General features: G+C 44.6%; 1 protein-coding gene across 10 annotated transcripts in view; it reads left to right on the top strand.

Annotated features, from left to right (window-relative positions):
- The window catches only part of LOC125459689 (RNA-binding Raly-like protein), a 1242755-nt gene extending 1231261 nt beyond the window's left edge, over positions 1-11494 (top strand). For all 10 annotated transcript variants that reach the window (XM_059651584.1, XM_059651585.1, XM_048546398.2 and 7 more), the window contains one exon: positions 11236-11494. Coding sequence is in view for 1 of the 10 variants with exons in the window: in XM_048546402.2 (XP_048402359.1) it covers positions 11236-11238 (3 nt within the window). In the remaining 9 variants the exon portion in view is untranslated. The remainder of the gene's footprint in view (positions 1-11235) is intronic.
- The last annotated feature ends 4261 nt before the right edge of the window (positions 11495-15755 follow it).

Below are 15755 nucleotides of genomic sequence, written 5' to 3'. Positions count from 1 at the left end.
GATGCTGGGAGTTAGGGAGTGGTTAGATTTAACAGAGGTGTTCAAGTAAAGACAGGATCAGACAATGAGAATGGCCTTTCCCTGGCTCAATGGTACAAGGGCTGAGAGCACATGTCTAAGGTTTTGGACAAGAGACAACGGTGGGGAGAATGGAGGACGCTGTGAGGAAAATCCTTTTATACAAAAGAGTTTGAAATCATTGCCCAAGAAGGTAGTGAGAACAGAAACAATGATTTGAGATGAACTACAAGTCAATGGACATGAGGGCGTTACACTTCATGAGGTAAAGTCCCCATTAGAGGGGTGTGGGCCTGACTGGATTGCTCTATGACGGAATAGCATAAGATTGACAGGACAAAATGGTCCCCCACTGTGCCACAACATCCCTTACGGCCAGGATTTTACCAAAACCATTGAGGTCTCAACATGGACTGGAAAGATGTGTTGGCAAAATGCCCCAGTGACATCTCCATCCACACCCACCCACCCCCCCTCACCACCGACTGCAAGCAGCCGTTCGGGGAGTCGCTTACCGTTCTGTTCAGGGTCGTCGCCATGTGCCCCTGCCTCACACCCCTCCCTCTCCAAGTGCTGCTAGCATAACCAGACGGCCCACAGCCTCAGCGGCACCGCCCTAAGCCATGACGGAGGATGACAGGGACAGGAGGAAGTTACAACATCGAAATACGCTCCTGATGGAGCCCTTCAGGATCTACAGGAACCACTTAACAGTCCAGATTCTCGGCTTGGGACTCAACCCTCTGAGACGAACCCACAATACGGGCATGCATGTTGATACTGTCTGCCTGATGCCTCAAGCTGGGTGGACTCTCCAGATCGCCCACTCATAGGAAGGACATTGTCAAGCTGGAGGGGATTCAGAAGAGATTTTCCAGGGTGTTTTGCCAGGTGTGGAAGGTTTGAATTATAAACATAGGCTGGGACTTCTTTTACTGGAGCATAGGAATCGAGAGGTGACCTTGTAGAAGTTTATAAAATCATAAGGAGTAAAAATAGGGTAAGTGGCAGGTGTCTTTTTTTAACCTCAGGATGAGGGATTTCAAGACTTAGGGGCATATTTTTAAGGGGAGTGGAGAGAGAGGGGGCAAGTTTTTACACGGAGTGTGGTTCGGGTGTGGAATGAACTTCCTGAGGAAGTGGTGAATGAGGGCACAGTTACAACATTTAAAAGACACTTGGATAAGTACATGAATAGGAAAGGTTTGAAGGGATATGGGCCAGAAACAGGAAGGTGGGACTTGTTTAGTTTGGGAGTATGACGTTCACCATGGACGAGTTGGACCGAAGGTTCTGTTTCCATGCTGTATGACTCTATGACTCTGTCTGTTTCTACAGAATTCAGTAAAATTGCTGACAATTGTAGGATGTGGTCACAATTTTAAACGCCAAACCCCTCCCACTACCCTACCGGGCCAAATCCATCTTTCACCTCACATAGTCTGGTAAAATCATGCTCCACCACTGTGAAGTGCAAGCCTCGAGCTCTTCAGTTATAAACAGGTGAAGTCATGGCGGTGATGCCCACCATGGAGGAATGACCTTGAGCAGTGTCGCAGCTCATGGGGCAGGAGGGGCCTGCTGTCTGAGTAGCCCTAGAACCCCAGCAACGGAATCAGTAGCTTCAAGAGAGAGGGAGGGGGAGCCCACCACAAATAAGTGATTCAATATATATTTTCTGAAATGCTAATGTGTGGCAGAGCTTTTCAGGCTAGGCGGGTGAGGTGGTAGATCGCCATAAAGATATTTTAGTTGCACTCGTGCCTGTCAGATAGGGGAAGTTGCTATGTCATAGGACCCATGGGGGAGCTGGATAGTGCACTGAGTTATCAAGCTGACCTTCGATGCTGCGTCAGATCCAGTCCAAGCTGATGGGAGACAGCAGCAAAAGGACATGACGTGAGATTGAGAGATAATGGGAACTGCAGATGCTGGAGAATTTGAGCAGTCCGCTGGCCACAGACCTTCAACCCAAAACTGTCACTCATTCAGTAACAGTCTGGCACCAAATCAGCTCTGTTGCCCAAAACGGGCACCCTGTATCTGGCATAGAAATAAGAATCACGCACTCCAGCAGTAGAGGGGGCTCTTATAAAAATCAATTGATGTGCAGTGTTAATCAGACCAGAAATGGTTTTATTCTGCATTTAACTCTATGCTGTACCTGCCCTGGGAGTGTTTAATGGGGACAGCGTAAAGGCAGTTTTACTCCGGATCTAACTCTGTGCTGGGACTGTTTAATGGGGGCAGTGTTAGAGAACTTTACTCTGTATCTGACCTGTGCACTCCCTATTCTGGGAGTATTTGATGGGAATAGCATAAGGGAGCTTCACTGTGTATCTAACCCCATGTTGCATCTGTCCTGGGAGTGTTTACTGGGGTCAGTGTGAGGAAGCTTTACTGTGTTTCTGACCCCATGCTGTCCCTATCCTGGGAGGGTTTGATGGGCACAGTTTAAAGGCAACTTTAATGTATATCTAACTCTGTACCTGTTCTGGAGTGTTACACAATACAATTTACAGTGGGTATAGGCCATTTTTTTCCCTCAAGCCTGCTGAGCTATTCAATATAACCATGACTGCTCTGGGGCTTCAACTCCACTATCCCAACCTCTCTGCATGTCCCTTGATTCCCTGAAAGGGCAAAGATCTGACTGTATCAGTTTAAAATATATTCAATGATGGACGTACATAACCCCCTAGGATAGAGAACCCCAAGATTCACAACCCTTTAAATGAAGAATATTCTCCTCACCTCAGTCCTACATGATTCGCCCTTTATTCTAACAGCTTCAAGATGGCGCCAGAGTAGCAGGGCTGTGTGTGGGCCAAGTCTCACCCACTCCCACATGCTTTCTTTTGCATCTTTTCTTTTCACCTCTGCCCGTTTTCCTTCCTTTCGCTTTTCTTTTCCTTGGAGCTTATCGCAGCCGGTTGGTGGGTGAAGTCAGCATGGCAGCTCTGGCAGGCCGCGCACAGAATGGTGGGCCCTCCCGGCGGACTTTTCAAAGATGGCGGCGCCACCAAGGCGACATCTCGGTGGAGGCCAGCCGGAGCGGGGCTCTTGGCGAGACGGTGGCAGCCTAGTCTGGCAGCGGACTCCCGGTTGCAGGAGGCCCAGAGCCGGGACTCCTTGGCATCGTCGAGGTGGCCACGGAACTGGGGTCTCCTGGTTGAGGATCGAGTGCGGGCTCGGTGGCAGCGATGTGGGCCCAGCAGCGAGGAGACAGTGCCCAAAGAATGGCAGCTCCTACTTAGCTGGGTCCAGCCCAGGCACCAAGTGTAGCAGGTTAGGAGTGGGTGGAGGTGCAGATGTCATGGGTGAACCGGCTCTTTTAGCAGTATCTTTTAACCTTTTTATTCTTATCAGTTATTATCGTTTATCCCTTTTAACCTTAACCTGTTAAAAATGGCACCAGATTGTGGCGACTGTTGAAGCTTTTTGCTGTATTTTACTGTATTATTCACTGTAAAATGCATGTTGACAATAAATAAATCTTTCATCCTTCATTACTGCACCCCCTGTGATCTGGATTCCCCAGCTGGTAAGTAATGACATCTCAGTATCTATCCTGTCAGGCCCGTATAGCATCGTACACGTCTCAATGAGGTTACCTCTCATTCTTCTAAACATCACAGAAAACAGGCTCAGTTTACCCAACCTCTTGTTATAGGACTGCCCTCCCATCCCAAATACCAATTTGGTGAACTTTCACAACGCCACCTCCAAGATGAGTATATCCTTCCTTTAATCAGTTTTCCAAGAAGCATTGCACCAAAGCCTGACACAATTGTAGCAAAGATTGTTTATTTTTGTACCCCAGTCACCTTGAAGTAAATACCAACATGCTTTCCTGTGTTTACATATTGTACCTGCGCGTAAATGTTCTGTTTTCATTTTAGGAGCACAGCCAAGTCTCTCTGAACATTAATACGTACAAGTTTCACACCTTTGAAAACTATTCTGCTTTTCTGTTCTTACGACAAAAATGAGTAACCTTACATTTCCCATATTATACTCCATCTCCCGTTTTGTTCCCTAATCACTTAACCTGTCTGTACATCTTTGCAGCTTCTCTATCCTCTCCTCACAATTTGTATAGCCTGCTCGTTTTGTTTTGTCAGCAAATGTAGATACATTACTCCTTGTCCATGTCATTACTATACATTGTACAAAAGCTGAAGCTGCAGCACTGATCCTTGCAGCTCTCCATTAGTCATTGCACAGCAACATAGAGATGCCAAACAAAAACAGAAGTTGCTGGAAAAGCTCAGCAGGTCTGGCAGCATCTATGAAGAGAAAATCAGAGTTAATGTTTCGGGTCCGGTGACCCTTCCTCAGATTATCTCTTCACAGATGCTGCCAGACCTGCTGAGCTTTTCCAGCAACTTCGGTTTTTGTTCCTGATTTACAACATGCTCAGTTCTTTTGGTTTTTATGAAGATGCCTAATTTATTTCTGCTCCTTCTTCCCATTAACTAATCCTCTATCCATGCTAAAAGACCATGCCTAACTTCATGAACCCTTATCTTATGCATTAACCGTTTGCATGTGAGAAGGGCCAAAGGCAGGTATATGGAGTTAGGTCACAGATCAGCCAAGATCTCAATGAATGGTGGAACAGGCTCAAGGGGCTGAATGGCCTAAGCTAACTGTCTCATAGTTTCTGTTATCTCCCTTCTTCCTCTCTGGAAATGTAGTGCTACATTTGCTAACTTCTGTCAAGCTGCAGGCATTCCAGCTTCGAGGAAAATTTGGAAAACCATTACCATCTTATCCACTATCTCTGCAGACATCTCTTTTGGAACCCTAGGATGCAGGCCATCAGTGGCCCCATTTTAACAAGGTGATAGCACCACACTGCACGATCGAAGCGATGTTCCCTGAAATATGTCTTCTTCTGTGAGGACCTCCGAGGTCCATGTTCAGCAGTGACTTCTGAAACCATAATGGTGTTGGGACACTGACCACCACGCACTGACCCTCGGAAGAGTCATTTGGCCACACAGCTTGGCTGGAACGTTGAATGCAGGGTATGTTCAGTATGAAGACAGTACCTCATTCCCACAAGTACTGTGTGGTGGTCACTCTGAGTGGAACTGTTGTTGTATTAAAAGTGGTTAAGTCAGCCCAATTGCTGTTATGCCATTTTCACATGCTGTGCATGCTCATTCGCCTGTTGTACAGTAGGCACAAAAATAATGATCCATGTAGAAACAATGCCACAGCTTCTGTCCCATAATTGCCCTGTCAGATTGACACTTCTGTAAGTTTGCAAGATCAGTGGCTTTTCCAAAGAAGATCGGTGAATGGGTTTTTTTTTAGTTGCATGGCTCACTTTTTCTGTGCATAAGATGTAGGAGCAGAATTAGGACATTTGCCCCACTGTGTCTGCTCCACCACTCTTGAGATCATGGCTAATCCTCAATTCCACTTCCCTCTCTTTTCTCCAGTACACTCCAGTCGATCTGATGATGACCTAGGGAAAGGCAGAATTTCTTGGGATCACGAAGGTTACGGACCTATTAGTTCCAGGTCTCCCAACAATCATAGTGAAAATATTTATCTTATTTTGCATTCTTTGCTCGGACCATTAAGTATAGAAATTTGGATGTCATGTTGGGGTTGTACAGGATATTGGTCAGGCCACTTTTGGAGCACTGTGAACAGTTTTTGTCGCCCTGCTACAGTGAGGATATTGTTAAATTGGAGAGCATTCGAAAAAGATTTATTGGGATTTTGACAGGAATGGAGGGTTTGAGTCATAAGAAGAGCGTAGGAGGCTGAGGGGTGGCCTTGTGAAAGTTCATGAAATCATGACGGGCATAGACAAGGTCTTTTTCCTAGGGTAAGGGATTTCAGAGCTAGAGGGCATTTTTTTAAGGTGAGAGGGGAAAGATTTAAAAGGGATCTGAGGGTCAACTTTTGCACACAGAGGTGGTGTGTATATGGAATGAACTGCTGGAGAAAGAGGTAGATGCACGTAAAATGACAACATTTGGACAGGTGTGTGAATCGTAAAGGGTTAGAGGTATATGGGCCGAATGCAGGCAAGTGGGAATAGTTTAGTTTGGGATTATGGTTGGCATGTAGTTGGACCGAAGGGTCTGTTTCCGTGCTGTGTGAGTCTATGATTCTGACGTAACTTGTACTTGATTACTGTCATATGATAAACCACAGTTTGTTTAAGACCAGAGCCCCTTCCTGTTAAATCACTCAGTGGGCCTCCTCTACCACTTTAGAGACAAGCAAGCCCTTTAGACCCAGACAGAACAAGAGGATGGTGGCAGGAATCTACATGCTGGCATTGGTTAACATCGCATGCTCATGCAACCCTGTGCCACGGGTAATCATCCTGAAACCGACTCTTCAGAAATAAATCTGCAATTTAACTTCATCTATGTGCAATGGAAAATATCTCCCCAGCTCCGGTAAATCTCCTGTCCATTTATCAAATTGGACAAATATCCAGTCTTGAAAACAACTGTGTTGTGAAGAACATTAACTCTGTTTCTCTCTCCACAAATGCTGCCAGACCTGCTGATTTTCTCCAGCACTTTGTATTTTGGCTTCAGATCTCTGCAGTTCTTTGTTTTATTTGTGTGTTTAGCTTGATACCCATCATGGTTTCTCAGTGTGGCATTTGTGTCTCAACGATGAGTTAGGAAATGTAACTTTGGTTGCATTTGATGTACCTGAGAACAACTACACATGAAGAACCACCATGTCACCACTTCCCAGGTTTATGCAGCTAAAACAGCCAGTTATTGGGGGTTGGATCTTGTTTGAATTTCAGAAATGGCCGTTTCTGAAGCCTTTCTCTACAAATGTTGAGCATGCTGTTAGGATCGAGTTTAAATATCTCTAGTGGGACATTTTTGTTCAATCTTCAATGGAATGTAGATGTTGCTGGCCAGCCCAACATTTATTGCCCATCCCTGTTTGCCCTGGGTGATAGTAGGGAGCTGCCTTCATGAATAATCACTGTAGTTGTAAGTTTTTTTTTGTTATCATGCGAGAAGCATTATTATATAAAGAGTATTTTATGTTTAGTAATACTTCTTGATATTCATGACACAAACCAACTGAAGGCTTCCTGCTGTCCAGTGTGGAATTGTTTTGTATGCTTACCTGTACCCAGTGGATGTGCAGTAAAGGTTTGTGTGAATAGATTTCAAATCAATATCAGAATAAATGTCAGTTTCCTTTAATGCAATGGAAGCAAGGATTATTATTGTTGAAATAGAACCCACAAGATAAAGCACATTCTACAGATTAGCTAGTAAGGAAAGACTCTTGCAACATGCTGGAGACTTATCTTTCCTTACCATTTTTCCAGCCCCCTCTGACACACAGTGGGGTCCACCTCAACTGGCTATTGAAATGTGAGGCTGGATGAACACAGCAGGCCCAGCAGCATCTCAGGAGCACAAAAGCTGACGTCTAGGCCCGAAATGTCAGCTTTTGTGCTCCTGAGATGCTGCTGGGCCTGCTGTGTTCCTCCAGCCTCACATTTCATTATCTTGGATTTTCCAGCATCTGCAGTTCCCATTATCAACTGGCTATTGGGTCATATCTGGCTCACCCAGCCATGCTGAGCATCAAAACGTATACTTAAACATAAAAAAACTCCTTACATAATAGATTTGCCCTTATCAAACCTGTGCTGGCTTTCCTCAATTAACTTGTGTTTTCCCAACTGACTGGCCAAAAGTTGCTAGGCTTGTCTTACCTTTCTGAACAAAACAGTCTAATTACATGATAACAAGGTGTAGAGTGGCAGCAGACGAGCAGGAAAGCTGACATTTCAGGTCTGGAAGGGTCCTGCTGTGTTCCTCCAGCTCTACACCTTGTTATCTCAGATTCTCCAGCATCTGCAGTTCCTACTGTCTCCTACTATCATGCATTTTTTTTCTGTTAACTGCCGGTATCTTCCCATACTCTGTCTTTGCTCCCTTATTTGCTTTCTAAGTTCTCCGCATTAACTTTCTATGTTTGACTAGGTTTTCAGTTGTGTTGCCTGGCATCTGTCATAAACACGTATAATGCTTTGTCTTAATCTCCTTTGCTTTCCAGGGACCTCTGAATTTATTGCTCTACTTTTCCTCTTCAAGGGAATATACTTGACTGTACTTGAGCTATCTCCTCTTTAAGGGCATTCCATTGTCGAGTCATAAATTTTCCTGTTAATCTTTGATTCTAATTTACCAAGGCCAGATCTGTTCTTACCCTTTTGAAGTTAGCTTTCCCCCAGTGAATCATTCTCGCTCTGGAGTCGCCTGTTAAAAATCAGGATAAATTGAACAGTCTAAGGTTGTTACCTCTACAAATTAGATGGCTGAACGAGGTGACTTCATCAAAGCATTTCAAATTATGATTGGTGTTGATGAGCTAGTTGGAGAAATATGAGTTGTTGAAAGTGAGGACTATGGTCTCAGGCTACTGATTGATATTGATAAGCTGGTAGATTGGGCAGAGCAGTGGCAGATGGAATTTAATCCTGATAAGGGCTAAGCTAAGGGAGGTCGAATAAGGGAAGGATATACACAATGAATGGTAGGTCCTGAGGGAACAGTGTGACTTTGGTGTGCAAGTCCATAGATCCCTGGAAGTGTCAGCACAGGTAGGTAGGATGGTGAAGAAGACAAAAAGGATGCTTACCTTCATTAGCTTGGGTTTAGAATATCGGAGCAAGAAAGTCTTGTTACAACTTTATAAGACATTGGTTAGGGATGCAGTTCCAGTTGCCACACTGTCGGAAGTTGGGAGATACACCAGAACGTTTCCTGGGATGTAAGATCACACTTATGGGGAGAGACTGGATAGGTTAGGTTTGTTTTCCCCAAAGCAGAAGAAGCTGAGGGGTTATCTGATCAAGGTGCACTAAATTATGACGGGCAGAGGTAGGGTAGATTGTGAGAATCCTTCACCTACGGCAGACTTGTCAAAGACCAGACGGCGTAAGTTTAAGGTGAAGAATAAGTAGTTTTGGTCAGAATCTGAGGGAAAATTTTTCAACCACAGGGGAGACAGAAATGTGCTACCTGAGAGGGTGGTAGAGGCAGACACTGTCACAACATTTGAGAAGCCTCTGGGCAGTCACTGAAAATAGTAGGCTGTGGACCAAGTGCAGGTAAATAAAATTAATGTAGTTTGCTCATGGCATAGACATGGTGGGCCAAAGGGCCTGTTCCTATGCTGTATGGCTGCAGGACCCTATAATTGCCAGCGCCTCTGCAATTTCCACTCTCATTTCCCTCTCATCTCTAAATAGCACCTCAATAGGTGGAATTGGCCGAGCTAGGGAACGGCACACAGCTCAAAGAAATAGGAGAGAATTGCTAACAACTAGTTGCCCAGGGAAGGGAGTGGAGAAAATAGTATAACCTCATAGAGAGAACAGTTACTATTAGGGAGACATGAGACCAGCTTACTGCATTTTCACCCCTATCTATTTCCCACTACATTTTCTCCATAACTGCTCATTGTTATCACTCATCCCCAACATATAATCAGTGACAAACACAAGGCTGAGCTTGTGACACCATCAAATCCTAAGTGCAGACACAGCTGTAGATTCTGATGAAGGGCCTAGGCCCGAAACATAAGCTTTTGTGCTCCTGAGATGCTGCTTGGCCTGCTGTGTTCATCCAGCCTCACACTTTGTTATCTCAGATTCTCCAGCATCTGCAGTTCCCATATTCGCTGAGCTGGTGTGTTGGGTTGCAGACATTTTGTCACCCTGCTGGGTAACATCGTCGAACGTAAAGGATCCCATAGCCACAACCAATAAAAGAACCAAAAGAACGGCAGATGCTGTAAATCAGGAACAAAAACAAAGTTGCTGGAAAAGCTCAAAAGGTCTGACAGCATCTGTGAAGGAGAAAACACAGTTAAAACTCTGTTTTCTCCTCCACAGATGCTGTCAGACTTGCTGAGCTTTTCCAGCAACTTTGTTTTTGTTCCACAACCAATACAACTTATGTAATATACAAAATACCATACAAGGACTGTCAGAAACATTGCATTGGTCAATCTGGAAGAAAAGTCACCATAAGGATACACGAACACTGACCAGCCAGCGAGAGACACGACCAATTCCCACTGGTCTCAATACACAGGGAATAAGGACAGCATTTGACTGGGACAACACATCCATAATAGCACGAGCCAAACAGAGACATGCCAGGGAATTCCTGGAGGCCTGGCTTTCCAATCGGAACTCCATCAACAAACACATTGAACTGGACCCATTATACAAGCCATTTTAAAACAGAACCAGCAGTAATGCCAACCACCCCAGAAAACCGAGGCATATAAATAACAAGCAGGACAGAACACCAACGCTTCACTGAAGGTGCACTGACAATGTTACCTAGCATGGGGATAAAATGTCCGCAACCAAACACACCGACTCGACGAGCAAGTCTACAACATCACCCACAATCCGAGCTACAAATCTTCTCAAAATCTTTATGCAGAGACAGCCTCAGAAGAGGCCATTCAGCTCCTCAAGCCTGTCCCACCATTTCATTTGATCACAGGGAATCTGTATCTTAACTCTGCCGTGGCTCTATACCCTTGAGGGTCTCTACCAGACATAAATCTAACAATTTTGATTTTTTCCATTGACTTAGTGTTCTGGGGGAAGAGAGTTTCAGATTTCCTTTTCCCTGTGTGTGAAGAAGTATCATTTCCCCCTTGCAGTGTCTAGCTCCAGTTTTAAGATCGCTCCCTTTCGGACAGAATTATTTCTACCTGCTCTCTCAAATCATTGAATCATCTTCAACAGCTTATATAAAAAATTCCCCATAACTTACTGTTATTTGTAGCCCCAGTATTATTCTGGTGAACGTACACTCCCTAAGGCCAATATTTCTTCCCTGAAGTGTGAGGCACACAATAGAATGTAGTAATCAGCCAGAATTTAACCAAAACCAAAAGGCTTGGCAGAATCTTCATTGATGGTTCCCAACAAAGTCATAGAGTCATACAGCACGGAAACAGACTCTTTGGCCCAACTAGTCCATGCCGACCATAATCCCAAACTAAACTAGGCCCACCTGCCTGCTCCTGACCCATATCCCTCCAGACATTTCCTATTCATGTACTTGTCTAAGTGTTTATTAAATGTTGTAATTGTACCCACACCCACCACTCCCACCGTGTGTACCATTCCTATTCCCTGACAGTGACCTGTGTCTCTTGTGTTCACAGTGAATAACAGCAAACAGGGAAACCAGATGACTAGATAAGAAGCAAAGAGGCAGCTGCAGCTTTCATCAACTTCACTGAACAAGGCACAGCCCAGAACCTTCCGGAGCGTTTGGAAGTAGTCTCACCATCGGCTCCGGTGCGCGCACTGCCTTTTCCCAAAAACTCCACTTCTTCCTTTCTCTGATTTCGACTGTATTTGGGAGGACCGGCATCCCATTTGTATTATAGCTGTACATTTCTCCCCACCTCCACCCACCCCAACCCCCTCCAAGTCCCCATGGGTTTTTATTTTTGATGATGACCATTTTTGGTTTGCAGGGGACTGGGGATGTTTTCAAAAATAGATGTGAAGAGGGAATGTGACGCTTTACAAAAGAAAACCTTTATAACATCTTGTTTCTTGTTTGAGCACCTCCCGCCTCCCTCCTGCTGTGTGTGTCCAGAGTTGGTGCGTGAAACAACAAAGATAAAGAAGGTGAGAGATCCTTATTCCAGAGACCTGAGGCCATCACCCAGGCTGACCCTCCCAATACAATAGCGAGAGCAGCAAAGCTGTAGTTCTGCTTTTCGAGAGGCTCTGAGCCGAGACCCTAGCTGCCCTCCTCAGGTAGACATTAAGGATCCCATGGCACCCTTACAAGCGAAAGCAGGTGAGATCTCTTGATGTCCTGGCGGATTGTTATTCCCTGATACCCATCATTGAAACCACCCAATTGATCACTGACCTCTTTGCTGATTGTGAGATCTTGCTGTGCGCCAGTTGGGTGACAGTATTTTCTCTCCATTTTCAAAGATGCAGTCGGCCGTGAAGCACTTTGACATAAGTGGAGGTTCCGAAAGAAACTATGAAAATGCATGCTCGTTTCTGCAGGTTAAAATGCTTCTGGGATCTTGTTGATTGCCGACTTGTAACGCATCGTGCTTGGCAAATCTGCGTTCTGCAAGTTTTTTTCAGGTAGCTCCTCAGAAGCTGTGCATTTGTTTCCTGAAGCCTTTTCTGGTTCAGGCGCTGGTACACAGAACCTTACTGAGCAGGGGGCCCTCTGCCATGAAGCTGTATTCACCCCTATTAGCAAGATGCGATGTGAAGTTAATATATTGATGAGTGTTCAGTACCCCTTAGCTTGGGGAAGTGTGGAGGATGTTAATCTTGAATAGGATTGCCTCTGCAATTGTTGGAAAAGGAAATGTGTCAAAATGAATGGCAGGGAGCATCCTACATCAAAAGGATGATGAAGGAAAGCAGAGCAAAAGGGCATTCATCAACCCCTCAAACTGGCTCCATGATTCCACCAGGTCTGCTCACGTACATCTTAAATCCATTTACCACCTTGGTTCCAGGTTTCTTAGTACTGGTGCCTCTCATAAATCTACCCATCTCAGTTTTGAAAGTGCTCCACCTGAACCCCTTCAGTACTTTTTTTCAGGGACACAGTTCCAGATGATTATTCTTTGTGTGACGTCAGCTTTCCCGCTCCTCTGACGCTGCCCGGCCTGCTGTGCTCCTCCAGCTCCACGCTGTGTTGTCTCTGACTCCAGTGTCGGCAGTTCTTACTGTCTCTACCTTCAACTTTACTTTTCAATGGCCCAGCTTCAACATTTGGTCACCTCCCCAGACCGCAACACCACCCCCCCAATCCACCACCACCCTGAAAGACTCTTTTACTAGATGCACTGGTTTCTACCTAACCCACAATCACAATTAGATGTCTCCTTCATCTGCTTTTCCCGACACATAGTGTAGCCTATGGTATGTTCTGCTAATGTTATCCTTTAATTTACAATGCCATTCTGGTAAATCTGTGCTAGGCCCTTTGTCTTTGTTGAGGCAACATCTGAATGCAGTACTCATGATGGGAGCCAGTCAAAGTTATATTCCATTGCATGACAGAAATAAAAATCCTTTTTGAACACAATCCCCATGGTCTGGCCCTGCAGCGATGTCTCCAGTTATTAAAGGGTCTCAGAATTTGTAATGAGAGCTATTCTGCCCGCTATTGTCTGTGCTGGATCTCTGAGTTAGCAACTCCCTTTGTGCCATTCTGCTGCCTTCCCTGCATATCCTTCCTTTTCAGATAACAGCCTAACTTCCTTTTGAATGTCTCAATTGAATCTGTCTCCATCACACCCTCGATCAGCATTCCAAATCTGAGCCAGTGGCTCCATGAAAATGTTATTTCAGAAGTCCCTTTGCTTCTTTTGACAAATACATTGAATCTGTGCTCTTCTGTTCTCACTCCTCTCATTGAGCACAGAACGGTACAACACAGGAACAGACCCTTTATGACACGAAATTACATTAATCCCTATTGCCTGCCATTGGACAATATCCCACCGTTCCTTGCATATTTATGTGCTTAATTAAAAGTCCCTTGAACACCCTTATCATATCTGCCACCACTCCTGCAGCGCGTTCCACACTCCTACCAGCCTCTGAGTAAAAAAACAGGCCCCCCCACATCTCCTTTGAACTTGCCCACTCTCACCTTTAATGCGTGCGCCACCCCCCCCTCCCCGGTATTGGACATTTCAACTCTGGGAAAAGGATTCTCACTGTCAGCCCTATCTATGTGTCTCATGATTTTACAGACTTCTGTCAAATCTCCCCTCAACCTCCACTGCTCCAGACAAAACAGCCAGTGTTTTTCTAGCCTCTCCTTATAGTTCATACACTGTAATGCAGGCAGCATCCTGGTAAACCTCTTCTGCACCCTCTCCAAAGTCTCCACTTCCTTTCTGTAATTTGGCAACCAGAATTGAATGCAATACTCTTGCAAGAGAACAGTTTCTGTTTGGCTATAGCCCTCATGGTTTTGAATAGCTGGGGTAAAGGTCACTCAGCTGCCGGTACCTGCAGCTCCAATAAACCTGTCGATCCCTTCTGAAGGTTAGATTCATGTACTTACAGCGCCTTACTGTGCAACTGTTCCCTCTTATTGTGTTACACTGGCATAGCAATGATGAATTGATTGGCCTTTGTCTATTCGATCATGCTTTAAATTTTGTGTAAGGTCAAGCACTCAAAGTCAGTGTAGTGCCAGGCAGTATGCAAGTCTTGTGTTCATACTGTCCCATCCCTAATCCACGCCTGGCACTGGTCTTTTATGAGTATCTCAACTGGAGGGTCACTTGTCAAGAACTTTCCCCATCATCGTGACATCAAAAGACCACAAAGTAGGAGGTCAAACTGAGGGGGAACTCAAGGTGGCATCGAGGGAACCAGTGTTGTTGAAATTGTCTATCAGACTGAGGTGACTGAATGAGAGAAAGGGCCAGGTAAAGGACTAAGATGACAGAGTGCCCAGGGTGGAAGGTGACAGAGGAGTCAGACACCATCAGGGTTTTAAAAACAGGTTGAGAGCTTCATATTTACCCCAAAATGTGATCATTCCATGTGATCAGCATGAACCAATCAGTGACTGGTCGTGGAATTTTTAATGGTAGTGGGAATTCAATTCTGATGCATTGTGTCATCCTGCCTCTTTTCCTGGATTTTACCAGCGTATCGCAGAGAACAAGCTAAGCATTGCATTATGCATGCAGTCAAGTTACTAAAAAAGGGATGAGGTCCTTGCCAAAGAGCCCCATTTCAGTTTTTTTTTAAATGAACAAATTAACCCACAATTTCCACCTTCCAAACTATAACTTCTCTGAATAAGATTGTTCTCTCATCTAATCACCAGCAAAGCGACACCAAGAAGAAGGTGGAGGTGCAGAAATCAGAATACATGTTTTGTGTATATTTGAATGTATTATACTGTTCAGTGTTTGGTTCCTTTCAGTTCACTATTTATAGTTTTGAAGTGCTTGTTTTCACTTGTGGCTGATCCCCTGGCCTGTCCTCTTCCTCTTCTGCACCCTCCTCAGCTCAATCCACTGGCAACTTGTTGGCTGCAGAGTTTTCAGAGCATGCCATTGTCATGAGAAACTTTCAATCTACTACCTGTTTCAGCAAGAACTGCTTCATTTGTGACTCAGGAGCATTTGCAGCGTGAGTAAATGTTTGCCAGACAAAGAGGAGTCAGCTATTCTCACAAGTGTGCTTGGAAAATAGCTATTTTAAAAAGAAAAGCCACAGTACAGCTCAAATTGATGTTGGATTGATTGCTGTCTGTACCTGCTAATATCAAAGGTGCAGCGTGAATTGGGTTTTGTGTACTCTTAACTAGCTTTCAATATATAAATTTCAAACTCCTCATTCTGAAATTGACAGTTTCACTCAAAGAAGCCCGAAGCAGAATTTCCCAAGCTGTTTTGCAATGTGACCCCATGTAGCAGTTGAAATTTAGCATGCTTCCCAGATGTCAAATACAGAACAGGTCCCTGGCAGGTTATATTCAGAATATAATTATTAAACTATGTGTGCTGTAGACTTACACATACAAGTAAAGACAAAAGGTAAATAAATAAGAAAATCTTTATTTTAATCAACTTCATAAAAATCGTATTTTTTGCATGTTGTCAGTAAGTTTCGTTCTCTTCCCAGTGATGAAAGCCTCAGTGAAGGCCCTCTTATCCTG

This window comes from Stegostoma tigrinum, chromosome 16 (genome assembly GCF_030684315.1).
Source record: "Stegostoma tigrinum isolate sSteTig4 chromosome 16, sSteTig4.hap1, whole genome shotgun sequence".
NCBI classification, from domain to species: domain Eukaryota; kingdom Metazoa; phylum Chordata; class Chondrichthyes; order Orectolobiformes; family Stegostomatidae; genus Stegostoma; species Stegostoma tigrinum.
The sequence above is the reverse complement of the archived record's forward strand: the minus strand, read 5'-3'. Positions and strand labels throughout refer to the sequence as shown.